Genomic DNA, 26,845 nt, shown 5'->3' on the forward strand with positions numbered 1-26,845 from the left:
GGGCAGAAGGGAGGGGGGCATCGGCGTATGCTTGTATACAACTACCCCCGATTTCCATTTTTTTCCCTAACTCGTAATGTATTTAATTCAAGTGAAACGTAATCATGACGTGTGTTGTCATTAATCTCCTCGCCGCCTCTCCCGTAAGTACATTCAGCCTTACTTTCATCATAAAATATCCGATTCCTCGCGAATAATTGCCCTAATCTGCTCTTTTTGACCGTTTTCGCTGATTTACTGACGGTGTGTGCGCGCGCGCGGGCGCAGTTTCGGACGCGTTGAGAGCGATTGTTGGCGTTTTTCACAAACAACAAATATCCGACGACGACTTTTTTTGGGGGGGAGCTGATCCGGGGAATGGAAAGCCATTGATAGGGAATATCCGTCGCGTTTGCACCTCGCGTTTGCCACACACGCGTATTCACACATATTGATGATCCGTGTGTGTGTGTGCGTTATGCACATCATACGTGTTCTGGCACATACACACTTCCTCACTTTTGTCTCGTGCCGTGTATGTTGCCGGTGTGTGTGTGTGTGTGCGTGAGCGCGCGCGCGAGTGTGTGTCTATGTGTGTGTGTGTGTGTCCTGAAAGAGATGCGAGACTCAAGCATGAAAACGCAACTTTCATTTTTAGGGCCCTTGAATATTTCCACAGCCTCACGAGTGGGGAAGTGCACTGAAGTGGAGACTGGATGCTTGTAAATGTTGAACTTTTTGAAGTTGGTAAAAAAAAGGCAAGTGCTCATTTCTCATCTGCAGAAGTTTTACACTTTATGGGAAGCTCAGTTTATAGTGTCGAATAAAATGCGATGCATTGCCCAGACTGAACTCGCAGCGCAGGGAGTGTGTGTTTTACATGAATGATCAGCGTGCAGCTTTGATGGAGAGCTTTAGTGTTTACTCGGTGATTGTGCTGGAGCTCTGCATGTCCTAACGTCACCTCGCAGATGCGCGCTCCTCATCTCTGCTTAAACTCCACCGCGCACGAACCTGCAGCAGATGCTAATGTTAATAACATCCTAAAACCCTGAAGTTTCCCCCGCCGGTGCTTTTATTTAGTAATTAATTCGTGTATGTGCTGGGATTGGCACAATCGAGTCGGAGCCCCATGATGGCACTTTTCAGCTGCACCCTGATCGCTTGTCCTTTTCCCCTCCCTTTATCTTTTGTTGAAAGAAAATCGGCAAGAAAATGGAGCGCGCAACATCCCGTGCTAAAAAGCTGCGTTTGCGCGCCTCTGTCAGGAATTAGTCGCGGTTTCAATGCTCGTGCGCGATTCGGAGGAGGTGTCGCGCGCGCATTTGTTTGTGAGCATTTATTTATTTCATTAATGTGGCTTTTTAATTGAGATGGCCGCGAGAGAGAAGGAAGGCGACTGAAAATGGTTGCGCGTTACTGACGCACATCACGCGAGGAAATTCCTCTCCGCGGACGGACGGGTCATCCTCAAACACTCTTAAACTTCAGCCACCGCGAAATGCATCGCGAAGGCGGCGCGCTTCGGCGTTATGTACCGCTGCACGGCTCAGATGTGGGCTCCGGCGGATAAAGGCTGTTGTTGCTGTAATAATAATAATAATCTGTGCGGGGTGACGGAATGAGACCAGCCCTCCTGAACTGACACACACACACACACACACACACAGGCCCTGTAAACAACTTTTACAGTCTGCTCCTCTGCTTCGGATTTTGCAGACACTTTTAAATACTGTTAAATGACTGGCTCGAATGCAGACTTGTAGGAGTTCCTCAAGCTGTCCTGTTGAAGAAGACACTGAATAGACTCAGTGCTCAGTGTGTATGTGGAGAGATCTGTGCAAGAAACAACAGGTTTAAAAGTTTTCCCTTGTGGAAATCTGGAAATATATGAACGTATAGCCTGTTATAGCTATATATATATATATATATCCTGGTGAAAAAAGGGGTGTTTTTTTCCACCAGTTATACGCCTCAGTTTCTATTTAACTATATATATATATATATATACAGTTGAAGTCAGAATTATTAGCCCCCCTGAATTATTATCGCCCCTGTTTATTTTTTTCTTCACCAATTTCTGTGTAATGGAGGGCAGATTGTTTCAGCACATTTTTAAGCATAATAGTTTTAAAAACTTATTTCTAATAACCGATTTATTTTATCTTTGTCATGATGACAGTAAATAATATTAGACTAGATATTCTTCAAGACACTTCTATACAGCTTAAAGTGACATTTAAAGGCTTCACTAGGTTAATTAGGTTAATTAGGCAGGTTAGGGTAATTAGGCAAGTCATTGTATGATGATGGTTTGTTCTGTAGATTATCGAAAAAAAAAATAGCTTAAAGGGGCTAATAATATTGTCCCAAAAATGGTGTTTAAAAAATGAATAACTGCTTTTATTCTTGCCGAAATATATATATATATATATATATATATATATATATATATATATATATATATATATATATATATATATATATATATATATATATATATATATATATATATATATATATATACTGGCCAGGCTGGTGAAAGGGTTTTTTTTCCTCCAGTTATACGCCTCAGTCTCTGTTTAACTGTGAGATTTAAATACTGCATTTTGGTGACATTTCTTTGCTGGATTAGCTGGTCAGATGTCATCATAACCACACTTTTTCAAGTACTAAAAATATTTCCTAAAAATATGCGATAAGAAAAATTTAAACAGGACTAATTTTAACAATACAAATTTATTACATCATATATCATTAGGGGAAAAAAACAATCTGTTAAAGTTTTAAAGTAAAAAAAACAAAAACTGTAGCCTACTGTCATTTAATAGACAAAAAAAAAAAAAAAAAATTCACAATTTGGCCATTTCAATAAAAAAAATGATAATTAAAACAATAATAATAATAATAATAATAAAACGAAAATAATTAACTCTTCAGAATTTTTTACGCCTCTTTGGAAAAAAAAACATTTAAAAATTCCTGGAAATCAACAATAACCAAAAAATATTCAAATAAATGTATTATGTTCTGCTTCTGGTGCTTCACACCATTTTATTGCTCATTTTTATTACAGAAATAAGGTCCAGGATTTGGAAAAAAGTTCCCTGTAAAATGTTTGCTCTGTTTAAAAGCAATGCAGTAGTGAAAGAAGACTTCTACAGAATTATTAGCCCCCCTGTTTATTTTCAGTGTAACTCATATGGTGAGATCAGTAGGAGGTTTGCTAGAATGCTGTGGAGGACCATAAAGTCTGACTCGGGTTTATCTTCATTCAACAGCATTATCGCTGAGCCAGAGTTTGATTTCGAGAAGACAATCTTCTAATCTCTTTAGCTATCGTTTTTGTGTGCGGATTGGTCATGTGGCAAATGCCAGACGGGCTGGACCATTTTACAAATGTGGGCCGGGAGTTGTATTTTTAATATATGCATTGTTTTTCATGCAGGCAGCTTTCATCTCTTGCGCGATGTGAACATTATGGTGATGATGATAATAGTAATAATGATAATAATAAATGTTAAGCGTTTGGCCCAATCAGCGGCTGGTTTCGAGATGGGCCGACCCAATCAGAGTTTGCACTGATGTTATCAAAATCTGGCAAGAATGTCAAGCAAACAGTAAGTGTAACACAAGCTAATCGTCAGAGATGGACTGTAAAAAGGCGACGCTGACGAGCAAAACAACACCTTTAAACTCCAAATGCACACAGTTTACTGAAATATTCTCAAAAAGGGAGCAACATGTTAGCGCAATGCGTAGCGATGTCGCCTAACAGTAAGAAGGTCGCTGGTTGGCTCAGTTGGCGTTTCTGTGTGGAGTTTGCATGTTCTCCTGGTGTTGGTGTGGGTTTCCTCTGGTGCTCCGGTTTCAGTCCAAACACATGCACTATAGGGGGATTGATCAACTAAACTGGCTGTTGTGTATGAGTGTGAAAGAGTGTGTATGGGTGTTTCCCAGTTATGGGTTGCAGCTGAGAGAGCATACGCTGCATAAAACCTATGCTGGATAAGTTGGCGATTCATTCTGCTGTGATAAACGGGTTGTCAGTCACATACGTTAACTGTTTAAATGTCTAGTACATATGGTAGTGCTTGTGTTATTTCACCATCTGTACACCAGCATAAGTAGTGAATGTGCATGTCTGTGTCGGTGTGGTAATGATTGGTGTGGTAATCAGGGCGGATTTTTGTCCCAGCCCGCCCCTGTGAATAGGTATATAAAGCTGTGTATCATCTGCATAGCAGTGATACAGAATCCAATGCTTTCCCATGGTAGTTCCTAAGGGTTGCATATATAACATGCATAACTTAAGGAAATGTTTTGGTGCATCAAAAAGTGTGCGTATGATGACCATCCGGCAAGCTATCTAAACAGAAAAGAGCTTAAAATGCAGCGTTCAAACCTCAAAAATAAATACGAAATGAGGCGAAGTAAAAAGAAGCAGCCCTTTCACCAGGCGGCCCTGTATATATGTGAATGAGTCAAAATAGACTCGGTATGCATACAGACAGCTCTGTGGAAGCAACTGCAGGGTTAAAAGTGTCCCATATGGAAATCTGGAAACACAGTTGAAGTCAGAATTATTAGCGCCCCTGTTTATTTTTTCCCCCAATTTCTGTTTAATGGAGGGAAGATTGTTTCAGCACATCTCTAAGTATGATAGTTTTAAAAACTCATCTCTAATAACTGATTTATTTTATCTTTGTCATGTTGACAGTAAATAATATTTTACTTGGTATTCTTCTATACACTTCTATACAGCTTAAAGTGACATTTAAAGGCTTCACTAGGTTAATTAGGTTAACTAGGCAGGTTTGGGTAATTAGGCAAGTTATTGTATAATAATGGTTTTGTTCTGTAGACTACCAAATTAAAATTAGCTTAAAGGGGCTAATAATATTGTCCCAAAAATGGTGTTTAAAAAATTTAAAACTGCTTTTTTTCTAGCCGAAATAAAACAAATAAGACTTGTTTCAGAAGAAAAAATATTATCAGACATACTGTGAACATTTCCTTGCTCTGTTAAACATCATTTGGGAAATATTTAAAAAAGAAAAAAAATCAAAAGGGGGTGAATAATTCTGACTTCAACTGTATATGAACTAATATTACACATCATGAATAATATATTTGAACATATAGAATGAGAGTCCAAATATGCTATGACAGTTCTGTGCAAGCAATGACGGGTTTAACAGTTGGAGATATATGAACTAATATGATATGCACATGTATTTGAACATGTAGAATGAGAGACTAATGTACTGAGTATGCATGCAGACAGCCCATGCAGACAGCCCAATAACATGTTTAGAAGTTTCTTACGTGGAAATCTGGAAATATATGAACTTATATGTTATATCAGTAATATGGTGAAACATATAGATTATAGTAGACTCAGTATGACAGAATATGGCCATGACAGTCCTGTGGAAGCAACAACGGGTTTTAAAAGTTGGAGTGTATGTATATGTATTTTAACATGTAGAATCAGACACTTAATATGCTTAGTATGCATAAAGGCAATTTTATATATATATATATATATATATATATATATATATATATATATATATATATATATATATATATACATACAGTTGAAGTCAGAATTATTAGCCCCTGTTTATTTTTCCCTAATTTCTGTTTAAAGGAGAGCAGATTTCTTCAGCACATTTCTAATCATAATAGTGTTAATAACTCATCTCTAATAACTGATTTATTTTCTCTTTGCCATGATGACAGTAAATAATATTAGACTATTATTATTAAAGTGACATTTAAAGGCTTCACTAGGTTATTTAGGGTAACTAGGCAGGTTAGGGTAATTAGGCAAGTCATTGTATAACAGTGGTTTGTTCTGGAGACAATCGAGAAAAAATATAGCTTAAAGGGGCTAATAATATTGACCTTAAAATGGTGTTTAAAAAATTCATAACTGCTTTTATTCAAGCCGAAATAAAACAAATAAGACTTTCTCCAGAAGAAAAAATATTATCAGGCACACTGTGAACATTTCCTGAATCTGTTCAACATCATTTGGGAAATATTTAAAAAAGACAAGATTCAAAGGGGGCTAATAATTATGAATTCAACTATATATATATATATATATATATATATATATATATATATATATATATATATATATATGTATGTATATAAGCTATGGATATCTGAAAATATATATTATATGTGATATAACCTGAACCAATGAAATAGACTCAGTATGACAGAGTATAGTATGGTGTGGGCTCTGACAGTTCTGTGGAAGCAACAAGGGGCTTGAAAAGTTGTAGATATATAAACTTGTATGCATATACATTTGAAGATTTGAGACTTGATATGCTTATTAATACAGTTCTGTGGAAGCAACAGCATGTTTAAAAGACATCTTGAAATATATGAACTTCTATAGTGCTCAGCATGAACGAGTTCAGATCTCTCTCCGACATCTATAGGAAGCTTTAGAAATGATATATGCATGCATATACATTAGATGAATTAGCACTAAAGATAAATTAATGAACTAAAAAAGATCAAAGTCCTAAAATTGCTACGCTCACATTAAAATAACATTTTAATAAGCAAGAAAAAAGTCCATTTTACTTGTTGTTTTGCATAATCTCTCTATTTCTAAAGGTGTTTAGTGACCAAACTCCTTGTTTAGCTGGATATACCTGTTTATTAAAGCTATTTAGTTTATATGCACCAACAAATATTGTCTATATTCACTGAGTAATGGACAGAGATATTCATTTTCAAAAAGGGGTGTGCATATTTATGCCCAACACTGTATATACAGCTCATATATTCCAACACGTGTGCATGTTTGTAATTCTGATAGCAAGCCATTTTTGCATTATATATATATATATATATATGTGTGTATGTGTGTGTGTATGTATATATATAAATATATATATAAATATATATATATATTGCATATATGACATATATTTTACATCAGTGATACCCAAACATAAGCTTGTATGTCATATTTGACTTCAACCACAAAGGCCATCTTGTGTTTCACAGATACACTTTCAGCGACAGCTAAAAATACATCGTATGGGTAAACATTATCGATATTCTTGCATGCCAAAAATCATTAGAATGTTAAGTAAAGATCATGTTCATAGATATTTTTAGTAAATCTAATACTGTGAATACATCACAGCTCAATGATTGATTAGTAATGCACATTGCTTTGCACTTTATTTAGCCACTATGAAGGAGGTTTTTTTAGTATTGAGGGTTTTTAACGCTCAGATTTCCTCTATAGTTGTATCTTAGCCAAAGTATACATCAATGAAAGCTTATTTATTCAGATTTTTAGGTGATGTGATCAAATTGACACCTATGTTTTATGATCCAGAGCAATGATCACCAATCCTGTTCCTGGAGGGCCGGTGCTCTGCAGAGTTTAGCTCCAACTTGCCTCAACACACCTGCCTGGGTGTTTCAAGTACACCTTGTGAGAGCTTGATTAGCTTCTTCAGGTGTGTTTGATTAGGGTTGGGGATAAAATCTGCAGGACACCGGCCCTCCAGGACTTAGATTGGTGACTCCTGATCCAGGGTCACATGTAATGTGCATATATGCAAATATTATTGTCATATATCAGATTTCTATATGGGTTTTTTAAAGGAAGCAGCTGAGCAAACTATGAACATGCTTTATAAAAGAGTGAACATGCATTCATTAAAATCTGCTCATTATAGTCAAATGTGGATGTTTAATTGAATTTATTGAACAATGCTTGTTTATGTGCAGTCCACCACCACATGAAGCATCATTTAAAGCGACAGCTCACTCCAAAAGTGACTCACATTTAGTCCAAAACAAGTTTCTTTATTCTGTTGAACTCTATTGGAAACCACTAACCATTCATATCTATAGTAGACAAAATCAATATTTTAGACTTTAATATGGTGTATGATTGTATATCATGGTCACCTGTGTCGTCTTTTGTGTTTAACTGAAGAATGAAACACTTGAAGACGAGTAAATGATGACAGAAGTTTGGGTTTTGAGTGAGCTGTCTCTTTAAGTGGCGTGATGGAGCATAGTCTACATACCACACTGTAAACAGATTAAGCATCAATACGCTGAGTTCATATTTAGTGGTGCTGGACTGTAAATGAGCTGTGTTTGAGATCTTCTCTGGACTTTCAGTGCACTTGTTGCACACTGAGAAAACCCTGGAGCTTAATTCACTGGTGGAGATCCGATGTTCAGTTCATGCTGAAACAGAAGCAAACCCATGCTGGCTGAACATTACTCCTCTTTAAGATCATCAGTTTGCTCATTTTGAAATATTACATAAGAAATGTGTTATTGAGACCAGCAGGGGGCGCTTAACTTGCAGTCTGTGTGGGTCCTAACTAGAGGTGTCGAAATAAATAGTTTTTTTTTTGGTGCACGGCGATGCAGACGCGGACAATTCGGTATCGGTTCAGTAATTATCATAAGCGGTTATTATGTACTGACGTCATTTATCTCCTATGCGCTCTGTCGCGAGGGAGGTTAGCGCGGGTATTTACGACACTCATGGCATAGGCAGTATAGGGAAATGCTAAGGGCACTGTATATCCAGGGGGGCGCCAGAAACCAGCGCGGTTAAGTTAGTTTTGTTTTCGATATTCTGGACACATTCAGTTGTAGACAGCAATAACTCAAAAACCTCTGACCCTAAACAGATCTGAAGTGTTTTTCCTACAAAAAGACGAAGCTGGTTATGTTTCACAGCTGTCTTTTCTTCTTCTTTTTGTTTTGCTCGACATTACGAACACTGCCCCTTTTAAGCCCTTGCAATATGCGTTTAGCCGAGTGCGGAGCTCTCAGTAAGGGACCGTCGGAAATGTGCTTCCTTGAATGGGGAAACATCAAATTCTCCAAATTTTGCAAATTAAATTTCATATTAGGACGCACCAATAAAGTGAAACAACAGCTGTCTCTTTAGTTTAATTTCTAAACGTTCAAATCAATATTCATTGCATTGCTTGCCTTTGTGAAATTTTTATGCATTTATTTATGAAATTATTCATGCATTTATGCAAAACGGTTTAATGATCTGAATAGTCGCACGTGTATTTTCTTAGGCAATTTTATTTATGTTTTTATTTATACTTTTATACAGCTTATTTATTTATAAACCATTTTGAGGGATGCAAACGATAGCAATTGCCCTACCCATTCACTTATTTACATTTTTAATTTCCTTATTTGCATTTAGAATCTCGAAAGGTCCACATATTGATAAATAATATTATGACTGCTGTTTGACATTAGCATATGATTGAATTGGCTCCTGTTACAGTTTGTTCTTTTTTTTTTTTTTTTTTGCTCTGCTCAGGGCGAGCTCTCCCAGCTAAACGCATATTGCAAGGGCTTAAGTGTGTGTGTGTGTGTGTGTGTGTGTGTGTGTTGGTGTGTGTGTGTGTGTGTGTGTGTGTGTGTGTGTGTGTTGGTGTGTGTGTGTGTGTGTGTGTGTGTGTGTGTGTGTGTGTGTGKTGGTGTGTGTGTGTGTGTGTGTGTGTGTTGGTGTGTGTGTGTGTGTGTGTGTGTGTCTATGTTTGTGTATGTGTGTGAATGAGAGACAGTGTGGTGCTGTGTGTGTGTTTATACAGACAGCTTGTTATAGCCTCCCCCCAAAATATAACACTGTGTATGGAAAGCATCGTCAATGCACTGTGATGCACCGAGATATCGAATTGAACCAAATGGATGGCATGATAATCGTAACCGAACCGTGAGACCAGTATAGGTTCACACCTCTAGTCCTAACACCCCAGTATATTGATGGGACGTTTGCAGATTGGCAGATTCGTCACTTTTTCACAGCAACAAATCATGCCCACACCAAATAAATATTCTTATTTCTTGGTGTCAGTGTCGTTGTGAACATTATTGATTTTAATATTTGTGTAGGAGAACAGTATATAACCAAAATTAATGTAAAGACATAATTATAATTGACCTGTCATGAACGGGATTTGAACTCAAGTCAAAACAACCCAGGCTCATTCTGAAAACGTAGTCCCGTGAACATTTCTGGAGACCGCGAAATACGTCCCGGGAGGTGTGTATTTTTGCAGTTTTTAAGAATCCGCGAGAAGCTGCTGTGTGCTTTTCGTATCTCAAATGTCTCTCGAGAGTGGCGTTCATGCCAGCGCTGTTCTCATGTAAACCCTCTGGAGACTGCTGTACAACGACCGTCTGTCTGACTGACTGAATGATTGACTGGGCGACCGGCCAATCGACTGACCCACCCTCCCCCTTCCCTAAACCCAACCAGTTTTACCAACTGACCTGCCCACCTGCTTCCCTAAACCCAACCAACAATTTCTAAAAGCAGTAACAATATCACAATAAGGGCGGCACGGTGGCGCAGTAGGTATCACATCCGCTTCACAGCAAGAAGGTCGCTGGTTTGAGCCCTGGCTGGGTCAGTTGGCATTTCTGTGTGGGTTTCCTCCGGGTGCTCCAGTTTCCCCACAGTCCAAACACATGCACTATAGTGGAATTGATGAACTAGATTGGCCGTAGTGTATGCGTGTGCAGGAGTGTGTATGGGTGTTTCCTAGTACTGGGTTGCAGCTGGAAGGGCATCCGCTACGTAAAACGTGCTGGATAAGTTGGCAGTTCATTCCACTGTGGCGACCCCCGATTAATAAAGGGACTAAGCTGAAAATTAACATCACAATAGCACAGTCATGAAAATATGCCTTTGTTTGTTGTGAATACGAGCCCTCTAGTGGTGAAAACTGCAAAGTGCGCCTTTGAATTGACGTCACTGACACCGCTGTTTTAATGATAACCTATGGATCAAATGTCAACGCTGTGGTTATGATGCTTTTTAAGAGGACAGATCACCCAAAAATGAAAATGCACTCACTATTTGCACTTTCTCAAGTTGTTTCGTACTGTTTTGAGTTTCTTTATTCTGTTGAAAACCAAAAGAAGGCTGAAAACCAGTAAACTTTGACATCCATGCCAGAAAAAACTCCATCAAAATATATATTGTGTTTAACAGAAGAAGTTAAGTCTGCGTAAATAATGACAGAATTGTCAGTTTTGGGTGATCTGTATCTAAAGGGTAACAGTTTACCACTACATTATTTTGAATGCATTTTGCCCATTTTTTCCATGACAGTGGCATTTTGCTTGAGTGAGTACCTGACAACCATAACTACAACGGTGTAGTTCAGGAGCTGTGTGTTGTGTTGCTTTACACTGCTCTGACTGGCATACATATCACAACATAGATCCTAGAGTAGTGTAAATGTAGTCTTCATGTTTAATTACTGCTGTTGTCCAGGTGCACGGTTTACAATACTCTACAACACAATATCATGTGCATATCCAGCAACCTTTGCATCCCACATGAAACAATACTATAGTAATTCACAGTAAATACTATAGAGTTTATGAACCAAACTATAGCATTGTGTATTACACTGTGTATATATTACAGTATTTACAACACTGTCAGTAAATCTTCCAGCATTATGTAGTAATAACTATAGTGAACTGGTAAACTGTAACACATCTTGTGTTATTTTTTCATTTTTATTACAGTATAGATATTGTGTTACCATAGCGACAATAGAATCACCACAACAGATCAATTACTATAGCTGCTGTGTTACCATAGCGACAATAGAATCACCACAACAGATCAATTACTATAGCTGCTGTGTTACCATAGCGACAATAGAATCACCACAACAGATCAGTTACTATAGCTGCTGTGTTACCATAGCGACAATAGAATCACCACAACAGATCAATTACTATAGCTGTTGTGTTACCATAGCGACAATAGAATCACCACAACAGATCAATTACTATAGCTGCTGTGTTACCATAGCGACAATAGAATCACCACAACAGATCAATTACTATAGCTGCTGTGTTACCATAGCGACAATAGAATCACCACAACAGATCAGTTACTATAGCTGCTGTGTTACCATAGCGACAATAGAATCACCACAACAGATCAATTACTATAGCTGCTGTGTTACCATAGCGACAATAGAATCACCACAACAGATCAATTACTATAGCTGTTGTGTTACCATAGCGACAATAGAATCACCACAACAGATCAATTACTATAGCTGCTGTGTTACCATAGCAACTGTAGAATTCCCACAACAGATCGATTATTATAGATGTCATGTTGCCATAGCGACAATAAAATCACCACAACAGATCAAACTGTAGCATAATTCATAAGCATTACAGTGTTTACTGTAAGTGACTACAGTACTTTTTGATGAGGGATGTTTTTGGGACCACCCGCATTCAATGGCCGCTTCTTATCGGATCATATGAGATGGATGTTATGTTCATAGCAGGGTTAATAACTTTAATCTCACATAAAACTATTTCAAAGACTCCAGCTCGAGCACTTGGTATTGTAAACCTGCACTTGAAGGTGAACTTGAACTGCAGGGTTTTGTAAAGATTTGACTGTAAGGAGTGATTAGTTGATTCACCCCCCCCACAGATGCACTTGAGAGTCATTTCAAGGCTGATATCTTTGTTTCATGCTCTTTTATAAGGGATAGCGGGCAGGATTGGGATGTTTTGAACTTTCTTATCCTTCTCTTCAGCATCTTTGAACCTGAACCCACAAGCTCTCCGCAAGTCTCTCGGAGATTACGCAGCATATATTGTCTAGAACAGGTGAAGGTTGAGGATGACTTAACGAAGCTCGCTCATCATGAAAAAGTAGAAGTTTGCGCATGCCAAAGTCACAGGAAGAAAAGCAGCAGTGTGTGGGGGCCGGGGTGCTGACCGAGATGAAGTTCGGGCCGAGGTTAGAAACAGGAAATGAATTTTGTCTGTAGGGATTTGTTGTGTGACTGCAACAATCCAGAATCGTACACACACTGACCTTAGAAATCCCACTCAGAGATGCTAGAAAAGTAAAGAGCAGTTCAAGCCTCGGAGCTTGCACACACACACACACACACACACACACACACACAGGCATCACATACTGAGCAGTCTCAGTTTTAAAGATGTCGCTCGCTCCACATATCAAAGAACCGGCAGCGATAAAGCCATTCATGTTACATTCTCAAGGCTACGAGTCTAGAGTCTTTCAGTGCGTATGAATGATCCCTGTTTAGCCTTCAGATGCATTACATGGCTACACTGTCGGAGGCCGGAGTGTCCGGAGGCAGGAGACGTTATTTCAGGTGCTCAAGGCTACAGAAAACCCACCGCAGTCAGAAACAAATCAAAGAGGACTCAAGTGCTTGTTCAGCTTTTATGAAAGGGATGAACATGTTGTTGTTCGTGGAAATGCAACCGCATTTTAAGCGTGACAGTTACTTTTAATACCGATGTTCTGACCATTTGTCCCACCTTGTCAGATTGTCCCGGAGGCCCGTCTCCTCTGAGTGGTTCAGTATGGTTCGGTTGCTTTTATGGTCGTTTCCACTGTCAGAAGGTACAGAACCGTTCCACTTTTTGGGCACCCTTTGCAAAGGGTAACCAGCATGCAGGCCCGGATGAAGAATTCAGAGGCCCCTGGGCACATTGTCATGTTGGGCCCCAACTAGTGATGGGTCGTTCATGAACGATTCATTTTGAACGAATCTTCAATATGACTCTGGAACTATGAGTCCTCTCAGGGAGTGATTCGTTCATCCGCGCGTGCGCACATTTGTGCAGATGGTATCGTTCATTTCAAGTCTTTTGAGTCGTTCATCGCGGAAAGGCAGAAGCCAATCATATGCGTTTAGAGCCGGAAAAAAATGTATCCGTTCATCTCTCGAGTCCTCTATCGGGTTTAAGTCATTCGTTCCTCACAGGCCAATCATATGCGTTTAGAGCCGGAAAGAGATTTGATCCGTTCATCTCTCGAGTCCTCGAGTTTGCGTCATTCTGTCATGTGATGAACGAATGACTTAAGAACTAGAAGATCAGCTCAGACTGTGTGCATTGGTTAAGATTATATGTGACTGTCAGTGTAACGTGAACGAACCCCTGACATTTGAAGACATGAAGAGGTGAACTGAGCAAAGAGACAACAAAACCTTCATAGACAAAAGAGCAGGTCAACACTGAATCATTATGTTCTCCTTATAGTATTCTATTTGTGACCTGTTTGTCATGTGATCAACCTTTTGGGCTAGTTGTAGATGTGTTTGGAAGCAATTCGTAACATTTTAATAATATTTTAGCGAATTGAACCAAATGAACGAAATGACTCAAATAAAGATTCGTTCATCTACGAGTCAGTAAAAAACTTCCCATCACTACCCCCTACCCGGTCGCTCCCCTATAGTTGAATTTAAAAAAAATAATAATAAAATTTTTTAATGAAATAAATCTATATTGTGTTGCCCACATTTTAAAAATAAATGACATATAGTACATGTATATATAGTCCTCACAGATTTCACTCATTTTTTAAGCATTTGAGACACTTTGATTAAAAAAAAATTACTAATAAAATTAGTGAAAATTAATTATGCGTTCAAGTTTAAGTTCACTGAAACAGTACTAATATATATATATATATATATATATATATATATATATATATATATATATATATATTTATTTTTTTATTTTTTTTATTTTTATTTATTTTAGTATTCGTTGTAAATCATGTGAATGTTGCTAAGATTTAACACCAGTTGGAAAATAATTGTTTATAGAATATTTGAAATAACTATTTAGATGCTGTTAATACGTCTATGAAATAGGCTAAACTTTATTAAATACCCTCGAGCCACTTGAGACTTTATATCACATTCTCACTATTTACATTTTGAAACAAAAATATTCCCTTTCTATTAAAAATAAACAGATTTTCAGTCTGATAAGTAGTGGAGAAAATAAGAAGAACTCGTTCATCAGACGCTGCATTCGAACCGGTTGATGATCGATCGTGTCAAAATGCCCCGCTCACGCTGCTGTCAATCGCGCTTTTTAGTTATGTTGTCTCTGTCAATCAAACAGTAATGAGCGGTAGTCACTCAAATAGCTTATTCCAATGAGATGCGCTATTTGCACTTAGCCTAAATAGACACTCCAAAATCGCCCCCCTCCCTCCCCGCAGAGGCCCTAAGGGCCCAGAATGCCCATTGGTTGATTCGGCCCTGCTTGCACGGCAAAAGGTTACCAAAAGGCAGAGCTAGACGCGCAGCTGAAGGCTATTGTTTTACAGAGAAGCGTCACTCGTGCATACAAAAGCAGAAAAATGAAAACAAAGAAATACCATTTTAAATACACTGCTGAGACATTACACCGTAATACTACATGCATATAATAACAATCCATGGCTGACCCGAGCTCGAACAAACCTTGTCGTTGTCTTGATGAACTGCCATGATGAACAGAATCTGCTAAAAGTGTGAGCGGTTTCGCTTTCTCGCTCGCCGCGCTTCTGTATTTGAAATAACGAACATCTTGAGCTGATGATAGTGCTTCTGACATCCGATCCTTTCAGAAACAGACAAACGCGAGGAGCAAAGGATTCTTTCTAGGGTTTGTATGTGTTCATATTTGTGTATTTATTTAATATAAGGGTGAATGCGATGTTTATGAAGGGGTGGGGGGTGCAGATAGACCGTCAGGCCACCAGAAAATGTCCTGGTGCTCCCTATGGCCAGTCCACCCCTGCACTACGCTACCAAAAGGGTGCCATTTAGGCAGTGGTAACGCAAGCCTGATAAAGGTGACCTGTACCAACCCGTACCGTATCGCACTGTACCAGTCAATTGAAGATTTAGCTACCAGTGTCAATTTTAATGTGGAGTAGTGTGATATAACACTGTGAAATCACCCTAACCCCAACCTCAGAACCATTCAAATACAATGTTGGTAGCATAATCTGTTGGATATGATAAAAGGTCGGCCCTTCACTAGCAAATGTTTAATAAAACCAATCAGCGATACTTAGATGACGGAAGAATCAGCTGATTTCAGTGGAAGTCTTGCCATTTCATGTTTATCGGTGACTTCCAGTGTTCATGTTGATCAAATAATCACATGCACTTCGTTCAATCCATCCCCTTTGTCTTCTCTGTGCTGTTGTTGTTTGTCTAGTGTTCATTCCATTACACCATACGCCTTCTGTACGTCAGAATATGTGCATTTCCCGAAAACAGAATGTGTGTCCACGTGCATTTGTGTGCGCTCGTACTGGGAGTGTAGCATGTGGCCATTCAGACAAAGGTGTTTAGCATGCATGAATCATCTAGTGACTAGGTGCCATATTGAGTGTGTGTATGCGTGTGTGTGTGTGTGTGAATGCATTATTTGCGCATGCTGCTTTATCGCTCTCCTGCCTTCATCTTTCCCCTCCCCCCCCCGTCTAGCACCTTATCACTCTCTCCATCTATCCAAATTTGGAGAAGCTTTATTGGCGTGAAAGGGTTGGTCAGACACGAACGTGTCTGTCAAGGCGGAACAGTGCATTGCCATGACGATATTCATATGATAATAATGCCAGCAGACCAAACAGATCCTCCAATGCGAAGCAGAACACTCTGTCCCCTCTCTCGACAGATTTACTCATCAAATATGCTTATTCAGAGCGTATTTGTGTTTTTCATTTGTTTTCCCCCCCTCTCTAACACCCCCCCCCATTCTTTTCTTTCTCGCCTGTCTGTCTCTCCTCTCTCTTTCTTTTCTCTTCGCCATGTTGGCAGGCCCCAATCTACCAGCTGATATCAGCATTCCCTGGCACCGTGCCAATTGGCATCGCTGCAGAGAGCAAGAGAGAGAGAGAGAGGGAATGATAGAATGAAAGAAAATCAGTGAAGAACAGAGGGAGGAGGGAATGAGGGTGAAAAGAGGAGAGAAAAAAATTGCAGGGGGTGGAATCACAATCCATGGACGTGAAAAGATGGAAGGAAACGAAGAACAATAATGGTGGGAGAAAGAAAGAAAGAAAGAAGGAAAGAAAGAAAGATAGAAAGAAAGAAAGAAAGAAAGAAAAGACGAGCAGAGGGGGGGGCAGCGTGATTGATATAGTGTGATATCCGTGTGAGTCACGGCTGAGCTAAAATGTCAACTGGCTCTGTTAGCCACCATTTCATCCAAGTCTTGTGTCACAGATACACATGCTAACACACACCCGCATGCTAACACGCACGCACAGACACTTGATTGTGTGCATAAATCCTAACTCAGACACAGACGTACAGTTCAGTCTGTTCACTGAGGTAAATCCTGAAAAAAAGCAACCTCACCCACACGAGCGAGCATAGTGACACATATCCAGGCATACAGACGCCCTCACAGATGTTTAGCAGACTGCCTTGCTGTAATCATCAATGAAATTCATTTTCTCTTATTTATGAAAGAGGCAGGTGGCTGTTTTTTTTCTAAGCTGTGTCTGGGCCTGTCCGCCTCAGACTTATGCATGTGCTTCTTTATGTGGTTGTTCACTTCTGTCGGTGCATTGTGTGCCTGTACGAGTAGCCTAGGGAGTGTAGGGCTTGCATCTCTGTCTGTATTTCAAGGTATGTGCGTATATATTTTTGTGCTGATTTAAGCGGCTACTGTACACTGTGCAGGAAGGGTGTGTGGGGAAGTCCAAACATCTCGCGCCCATCCTGTTTGGGACAGTCCATGTCCTGCTCTGCCCTTAGACCCGTACACAGGAACAAGCATGTGTACACTAATATTTGATTCTGTTGTGTGCTTGACAGGGGACTGTTGGAGGTGGTCAGGCAGATTGCCATCATAAGAACACACCCTCTTTAATTCAAGGAAGTGAAGCATGGCATAGACACATCAGCGGTGAGAGATCCGTCCATCTTTCTGTCTATTTATCTAGCTAGCTAGCAGTCTAATAGTTCTGTCCTTTCTCTCTTAGAGTATGGATTCCCCACCAGAATGTATGCTGGCTCTTTCCTGTGAGCCCCCACTGTCTCCTCCCTCCATGCCATCCCTGGACCACAGTCCCCAATTCCTTCCCCAGAGTCCTCAATCTACCCCTTCCAGCCCTCAAACTGAACTCTATGCCCCAGTCTCACCCTGCCCCCTTCCTGAAGCCAGCCTCCAAGATGAGGAGGAGGAGGATGAGGAATTGTCGACACCCCCATCACCCACCCCAGCGGTGGCACTGTTTCCGGGAGAACTGGAACTTGGCAGTCCCTCATCAGAGAGCAGCCCTCCAGCCACACCACTGGCACCTTTCCCTAGTTTTGGAGCTCTTGAGAAGGCGATCTCTTCTGGTCAAAGTACCACCTGCAATGATGAGCTGGATCTTCAGCTTTTCAACAATGAGAGCATAGCTGTGACCGGAGGAACTAGCTCTGGGCCTGGCCTAAGGTTCCCTTGTCATGTGTGTGGAAAGAGATTCCGCTTTCAAAGTATTCTTTCTCTTCACGCTCGAGCGCACAGTTTGGACAGAGAGCGACGGGCTTCAGCTCCCTACCGAACCACACACTCCAAACTCCAGCAAAACCATGAGAGCAACAGCATGATCCAGAATCCATTATCTGGGTCATTTCAGAAGAGTATGAATGAAGACATGGTCCCAGAGGAACCTCTTCAAACTGCTAGCAGCCCTCAGTTCCTCTTTGAAGGAACCACAGCCCTGACTCCACCTTTAACTGAGGAAGCACCAATCTCAACCTCCTTCTCTCCACTTGGCCATGCGCAGTTGGAAGACAACACCCCCTCCCCTGCTGCTCCTGCCTTTCGGTGTCACGCTTGCAAGGGAAAGTTCCGTACCGCTTCAGAGTTGGCTCGTCATGTTCGGATTCTCCACAACCCTTATAAATGTACCATGTGTCCCTTCTCTGCCAGTCAGGAGGAAAGACTGGCTGCCCATCTGCAGGAGAGCCACCCACCTGAGGATCCTCCTGCTGAAGCAGTTTTCCCCTCTGGCGCTATAAAAGCACCACCAGAAACTCCCGTCCCACAAATGTCTGTAATTCCAGCTTTCCGATGCGAGACATGCGGGCAGCGTTTTACACAGTCCTGGTTTTTAAAAGGGCACATGAGGAAGCACAAGGACTCATTGGATCACAAGTGCCAGGTGTGTGGCCGTGGCTTCAAGGAACCATGGTTCCTCAAAAACCATATGAAGGTGCATCTCAACAAGCTGGGCCTCAAGGCTGGATTGGGAAATCTGGGTCCACCTGGAGCTGATCAATCCAAAGGTCCTGCAAGCTCACAAGTGCTTGGGGCTCTTTACTCTAACTTGCTCCTGGCTCGCAGCATGGCAGGTGGTGGTGGTTCGGGAAGTCGCACAGAGAGGTCAGATGCTAGTGCGGGCTCAAGCAAATCCTCTATATTGGGCTATCTGGGCTTACCTAAAGATAGCAGCAACGGAAGTTGCATGGAGCGCCTTCAGGCAGTGGCACAGGTTGCAGAAATGGGTAACGGAGGAGGACGGGGAGGTGACTCAGCAGACGGAGCAGACCAGGCAGCCATGTGGCAGCTGGTTGCCCGCAGTCTGGTGGCAGCGCAGCACAACCAACAGCAACAACAGCAGCAGCGATCCCATTCACTCCATCAGCATCCTTCATCACGAGCAACAGTTGCTGGGGAAGCCAAGAACATGAGGGCCTATCTCGGTGGACTGGGTTCCAGAGAGGAACTGGATGGATCCAGTGCACCTTGGGAGTGTCCAGATTGCGGCAAGCTGTTCAGAAGCCTCCAGCAGGTGGTTGCTCATGCCCATGTCCATGTCCAGAAAACACAGAAAGGTCAAAGTGCCAGAGGGGGCATGTCCAGGGAAGAGGACATCATAAACAGAGTCAGTGGAACTCAGGCAACAGGCGGAGCAGGACAGAGAACTGGTGAAAATGAGAGCAGGCAGGAGGGAAAGCAGCTCCCATCAGGAGTCGGGGCATCCGGGAGCTTCCATTCTGTCATATCACATCTTTCTGGTAAGGATCAACTTAATAATCAAAAACAGATGACATTATCAGGACAGTATTTCTTATTTGCTACTATCTTCTATGAGCTCTCACAATGCACGATATTTATATATATATTTTTTACCAATTTCACCGCTATTGTTTTCAGAAACAGTTTATTTTTTTCAGTGCTTTTGCTTTTCTTCATTATGCATTATCTTACTTCAAGGTCAGAACGGTCTGAGGGGATCATCCCCTTCCTCTTCATCTCCAAGAGAGCGTGTTCGTGGAACAGGGATGAAAGATTGCCCCTACTGTGGAAAAGCCTTCCGGTCTTCCCATCACCTTAAAGTGCACCTTCGAGTACACACAGGTGAGGCTTACGTTTATACCAGATCTTTGATCCACAGCCCAGTGGCATGCACACCTCAGGCGGTATTTAATTGGTTTTCATGGACGAAGCTGTCAGAATTACTTTAAAAAGACAACTTTAAACATTAAACAACAATATGAAATTAACATTATTTATATATAGTATTTACAGACCTTACTGTGTAACAGTAATAATCAAAAGCGACATAATCATAATTAATATTACTTTTTAATTTGGTATGTTTTGTGGATGATATTTGTAGCAAAATAGGCACCAAGCTCTAACCTGGAAGCATTAAATGCCTTGTTTAGTGTAAAATATGTAACATTTGTATTGTTTGATTTTACATGGATGTCTTTTATTAACCGTTATTGGGGTAAACCATTTTAATGGTTAGTAATGATTGTGTTTGTGGTTATTATTTTGTCATTCATATGTGTTATTCATATTCATTCGATTTTTTTAACTCCTATGTGATCACTTTTCTTGATTTAGTTTGATTGAAACCATCTTCTGGCTATTAGGTTTTCCACAAAATGTCTTCTCCAAAAAAAGGGAATGGAGTGTTCTTATGGTTGATGAGAGATGGAATGTCCTAATTTTACAGTAATGCACTGGGGACTGTACCTGATCTGACATATGATGACAAGCACTGCCATCTATCTGTTACTGTGTGCAATTGCATGTACACTTGTATCACAGACATACATTTGTATCTAATCATGGCTTACTCTTTTATTAAGCAGTGTTATTCTTAGCCAAACTTCTGTTGCTGAACTACAAAATGTACGTTTTTTTTACCTAATTAACAAAAGTGTTTTATTCCTTGTTTTAGGCGAGAGGCCATACAAATGCCCCCACTGTGATTATGCTGGCACCCAGTCTGGCTCTCTCAAGTACCACCTTCAACGTCATCATCGTGAGCAAAGGAATGCTATGGCAACCTCCCCAAACTCTCCATCGCCTAGCCTACCGTCTCTGACCGGGTCTCCTCGTGAAGGTGCCAAAAAACGCCGTCTCCCTTCCATGTCCCAGCAGTCTTCTTTCGGGAGGGTTCCTGGAGAGGCTCCTTCCTCAAGGCACACACAGTCTTGGACTATAGGCCTGTCAGAGAAGAAGGAGGGCTCTTCTGCATCTGCACATCATCGAGAGGGAGACCTTGAAAGTCAGTATCGGGGTCTGTCAGGCATGATGGGTGCACTGTTACCTAGTGGTTTAGAGCAAAGCTGGATTGGGGAGGTAACACTTCCTAAAGTGCCCAAAGTATCTAGACGAAAACCTCAAATTACGAGCCGTATGGTGTCAGCGAATGGCTTTCAGGACAAGATGACATCCCAGGAAGGAGGCTTTGAACCTCTGGACCTTTCCCGTCGCCCTTTACAAGATGAAGGAGGAGTGAGCCAGTCTGGAAGTGGACCTTCAAGTGGCTCTAAAGGGGGGAATGACATCCTCAATCAATGCGTGTTCTGTCCCTTCCGAACCTCTTCTGTTGAACTGATGGCCATGCACCTGCAAGTTAATCACACCAGCAAGTCTCGGCGCAAGAGGGGTGCACCTATCAGTTCCAACAATCATTCTCAAAAGTTGGCCAGGCCAGATCGGGATCCCCTGGCTTTGTGGAAGTTCCTCGGTGTAGAGGATGGAGTAGCATCTCCTGAAGATTGGGTCTCGGCAAGAGCCGAGAATGGAGTCAGTCCGGAGAACAGGGAAACAGAGGACAACTTGGAGCTGGCGTCTGGAGCTATGGGAAGTTTCAGAAGCAGAAAAAAGAAACCTCAAATGAGCGAACATGTGGATGAGGAAGACGAGGAGATTGATGAGGAGGAGAATGACCTAGAAGCGAATGGCAGCTTTGCGAACGTCCCCCAAAATCAGAGCAGAAGGGCTCAGTCGGTTTCATCAGACCTCCCGGATGATGACTTGCCTAAGGAGGAGGAAGGTGTCTTGGGGGAATAGCATCTAAAGAGAGCCCTGGATGAGGTTGGAGGTTGAGGGAGCGGAGGTTGCATCCCTCGAACCAAGGGCAGACCAGTCGCTATGCTAACATACTGTACAGCATGTAATCAGTTAGCAGATCAGTGTTCAATCCCTTCACATACCCTCCTAGACCCCATTGGTTAGCGATCGTTTACCTCTACACACACACACACACACACAGGAACTCAATCACACAGCGATATCCAGTATTGTATGCTAGTCTAAGCCTGTCTGTCTCGGGGCCTTTTTGAACACTGTTCTCTAGTTCCTGTCTTCTCGTCAGTGAACACAATTGCCAAGTTGTATTTCAAGTACAATTTCCTCGCTGTGAATCTTGCTCTCATCTCAACCAGGACCTGGAATGTCAATCTGGGGAGCCGGAAAAGCAAAAAAGAGACACTGTTCTTAATCACTATGATATACAGTATTAATGCTGAGAGAGACGCTAAGCGCATATCGAACGGACATCCTACTTCCATGTAAACTTGACCTGACAGCACGTCTTCAGTAAACCAAAGGAGTGAGCACACTTCTTACCATGCACCTGCCAGACTCTGAACTGAATGCTGTGATAACTCAATGGTACTCGCGAATCACCTCTTAACAGAACCGGGCAGAGTACAGATTATATTACCAGATACCCACACTGCCAGTCTTCTCCGACGGGTTTTCTTCAGATATTATATGAAACAGAGTTGCTGCCTCGTCTATATGCTATTTCTCTCAGTGCCTGTCGATGTAAAAGGTTTTTAGCAGATTCAACAACACAGTAATATAGTTAACGGTGAATATATACAGTATATATGCGTAGTTGTGCTAGAGCGTAGAGTTCTGTGACAATATGGTGGCAGTTTGTGTGAATATATCTGCTGTGAATGAAACAGTGAATGAACCTAGAGCACTACATGTGGGAACAGCTGGCCGTTTGATTGGGGCCCTATGGAAGTGTTTACATTTCAGATGCCGCCGGGTTTTCCCTGGTGGAATCCAGACCACCGTTCCTATGAAAAAGAGTTCAAATTTCAGGGTTTGAAACCACAATCTAGACTCTGCAATATATCCATCATATCCCTGTAATATTACCATCTGGTGGACAGTGGGTCTCTACTACTAAAACATTCAGTTCGCCGTTTCTTTTTTAAATGTGAGTAGACTTCTTTTATATCAAAAAGGAAAACACACACACACACACACACACACACACACACACACACACACACACACACACACACACACTAACAAATTCAGACATCCCAGTAGAACATATGTAGCTTTTGTAAAGATAAGAGATCAAAAAGAGGAATAAAAAAAACGTTGTTTTCCTTTTAAGAAGTGTTAATGGAAACGGATATGGAGAAAAGTAATAAGTATTATAATAATTATGAAAGAAGACTGCTTCAGAATGTCTTTAGAGCACTGTGCAAATTTCTTTTCCCCCTTAAACCCTACTTTTGATTTGCCTTTACATGCGCACTAAACTTTTGGTCTTTCTTCCCAATCCATTTCTTCATAATGCTGCAGATACAATTCACATTCCTCTAGATCAAGGGTGTCCAAACTCGGTCCTGGAGGGCCGGTGTCCTGCATGGTTTAGTTCCAACTTCCTTCAACACACCTGCCTGGAAGTTTCTTGTATAAGGGTGTCCGAACTTGGTCCTGGAGGGCCGGTGTACTAAAGAGTTTATCTCCAACTTGTTTCAACACATCTGCCAGGACGTTTCTAGAACAGAGGTGTCCAGACTCTGTCCTAGAGGGCCGGTGTCCTGCATGGTTTAGCTCCAACTTTCTTCAACACACCTGCCTGGAGGTTTCTACGCTCTCAGAAATAAAGGTATATAAGCTGTCACTGGGGTAGTACCAGGGCCGGTGCATCCATAGAGGCGACCTAGGCGACCGCCTAGGGTGGCAGAATAGAGAGGGCGGCGTCCGCGACACCTCCCTCAACACCCGCGCCCTCAGTTGTGTCTGCGACACCTCCCTCGCCCCCCGCCACCTCAGTTATATCCGCGCCTAGGGCAGCAGAATAGAGAGGGCGGCTTCCGCACCTCCTTCAACACCCGCGCCCTCAGTTATGTCCGCGACCCGGCACCCCATACACTTCAGTTTGCTAACCAGTCTTCAATTTGTTAACCGGTCATTTGCGTTTTCACTTTCGGGTTGAGGGCGGCGTGATCGTCCTTTGCCTAGAGCGGCAGTTCATGTTGCTCCGGCCCTGGGTGGTACCTTTTCAAAGGTACACATTTGTACTTGAAGAATCCATATTGGTACCTCGGAAGTATATATTAGTACCTACAAATTTTAAGAGGAACACTTTTGTACTTTTTAAGTACCAATATGCGTCCTTGAGGTATCAATATGGACCTTTTAGGTACAAATCTGTACCTTTTTAAAGGTACCACCCCAGTGACAACTCAGGTACCTTTATTGCTGAAAGTCTAGTATACCTAGAAAGAGCTTGATTAGTTGGTTCAGGTGTATTAAATTGGGGTTGGAACTAAAACATGCAGGACATCAGGTCCTCCAGGACTGAGTACGGGCACCCCTGTTCTAGTATATCTAGTACAGGAGTCACCAATCTCGTCCCTGGAGGTCCGGTGCCCTGCAGGATTGCCTCAACACACCTGCCTGGGTGTTTTAAGTATACTTACTAAGACCTTGATTGGCTTGTTCAGGTGTGTTTGATTAGGGTCGGAGCTAAAATCTGCAGGACACCGGACCTCCAGGAACATGTTTGGTGATCCCTAATCTAGTACAAGCTTGATTAGCTGGTTCAAATGTATTTGATCAGGGCTGGAGCTAAACTCTCCAGGACACTGGCCCTCCAGGACAGAGTTTGGACATCCCTGCCTTAGATGATGTGTTTATATATTTATCAATCAATTAATCAATCAAAAAAATCAATCATTCAGACACACAATCAATGTTAAAACTTGCCTGATGATCTTGAAACTTCAGCGATTGCTAGTGTATTTATAAGCTGACGCCGAGACCGTGTCCAAGACATGTCCCAGCATCAGCACCGTCAGTCTGACTGATCTGCTTGCCAAATTTGATTTCATGTAATTGTGTCGCATTTCTGATGTGGAATTAGCACATCACACGAACGATGATCTACTTTCCTCGTCCAGCACTCATCTCCATCTCATCGTTCGGCACGCCGAGTGGGCGCTACTTTTGTCCCCTGATTGACAGAGGCTGGCCTTAATACGTGCGTTATCGTGTCCTTGTTTTGTGTGTCGATTATCGTATGCGTTCGTTCGGTAGCCCCCGATGTGGTTTTTCCTTCGAGATAACAGTCAAGCCACTGTGCCTTCTGTCCTGAGCACTTCCTCAAGTATTTTGTACGCTCACCAAAAGCACTTAGCCCCTACTGTTTCACTTTGTATTCTTCGGTAAACTGTGCTCTCCGTATCTGATCCTCTGTTTTCTTGAGACGTCAGATGTGGGGGTGGTCGTGTGTCCATGTCGGAAAACAAACGAGCGTCATTCTTTCATTCATACGTGCTGTGGCATCTCCTCACCGTTTAGCGTATGCACCGATGAAAGCTTGCGTGCTATCTAGCTCCGAGGCCTTTTGTTTTTTAGAAGTTACTTTAATTTCTATGATGTTACGTTGATGCCGATGAGATGAAATCAAGCTCTTCTGCTCATAATTATTATTATTATCATTGTTCTTTTTTGTTTTATGGAAGAAAAACTAAGCAAACAAACAAACGAAAAAAAAAAAACATGAGCAAAATGTGTCTTTTGAATGTTGTACAGATAGAAATAGAGATGTTGTGTTTTTAACGAGAGATCAAACCTCGACACCTGTTCTCCATCGCTCCCCTTGGAGCCAGACATCTGCATTCGTGGTGATGATACATGGCTCTTTTAGGATGGCCTAACTGTGTACAGGGATCAGGGCAATAGTTTTGTTTTGTGTGTTTGTTTTGTATGTGTGTATGTGTGTGTGTGTGTGTGTGTGTGCATCGATGTCTTAAAAATCTATTAATATTTTGTGAAGATATACTGACACTGTGAAATAAGCATAAAGTATTCCCAAACAGTGACGTGCTGCTCAAACAGTTTGACGTGCACTTTTTTCCCCCCCTCCTCATTGCTGTTCCACCGCCAGAAGAGTGTGAATTGATCACTATTATCTGGCGAACGGGGAGAGCTGGAGAGACGGTTTGGGTTTGATCTGTTCAGTATAGCCGACTGCTGTTGGTGGCAGAAGACGCTGATCTAACATAGTAGTGACTAATATGAAATTGTGGATTGAGAAAAAAAAAAAAACAGTAGAGAAGAATCAATAAAATAAAATACACAAAAAACATTTGTGCGTCCTGTATTTTTTTTGTGTGCATTAAATATGGCTCAATGGTTAGCACTGTGGCCTCACAGTAAGAAGGTCGCTGGTTCGAGTCCCAGCTGGGTCAGATGTTGTTTCTGTGTGGAGTTTGCATGTTCTCTCCGTGTTGGCGTGGGTTTCCTCAGGGTGCTCCGGTTTCCCGCACAAGTCCAAACACATGCGCTATAGGGGAACTGATGAACTACATTGGCCGTAGTGTATGAGTGTGTGTGTGAATAAGTGTGTATGGGTGTTTCCCAGTACTGGGTTGTGGCTGGAAAGACATCCGCTGCGTATAACATATGCTGGATTAGTTGGCGGTTCATT

The 26,845-nt window shown here is 41.5% G+C and overlaps 1 protein-coding gene across 4 annotated transcripts; it reads left to right on the forward strand.

The window, feature by feature from the left end:
* Positions 1-26,503, forward strand: znf219 (zinc finger protein 219). 4 transcript variants are annotated; one of them, XR_012382266.1, is made up of 6 exons: positions 69-143; positions 17,673-17,763; positions 17,840-19,865; positions 20,065-20,208; positions 21,044-23,916; positions 25,018-26,503. XR_012382266.1 is itself a non-coding variant. In NM_001290417.1 (5 exon segments), coding segments are annotated over 3 exon segments (3,288 nt in total). In that variant the 5' UTR covers positions 1-143; positions 17,673-17,763; positions 17,840-17,842; the 3' UTR covers positions 22,165-22,760.
* The last annotated feature ends 342 nt before the right edge of the window (positions 26,504-26,845 follow it).

The sequence above is a fragment of the Danio rerio genome, chromosome 7 (assembly GCF_049306965.1).
Source record: "Danio rerio strain Tuebingen ecotype United States chromosome 7, GRCz12tu, whole genome shotgun sequence".
Lineage (NCBI taxonomy): Eukaryota > Metazoa > Chordata > Actinopteri > Cypriniformes > Danionidae > Danio > Danio rerio.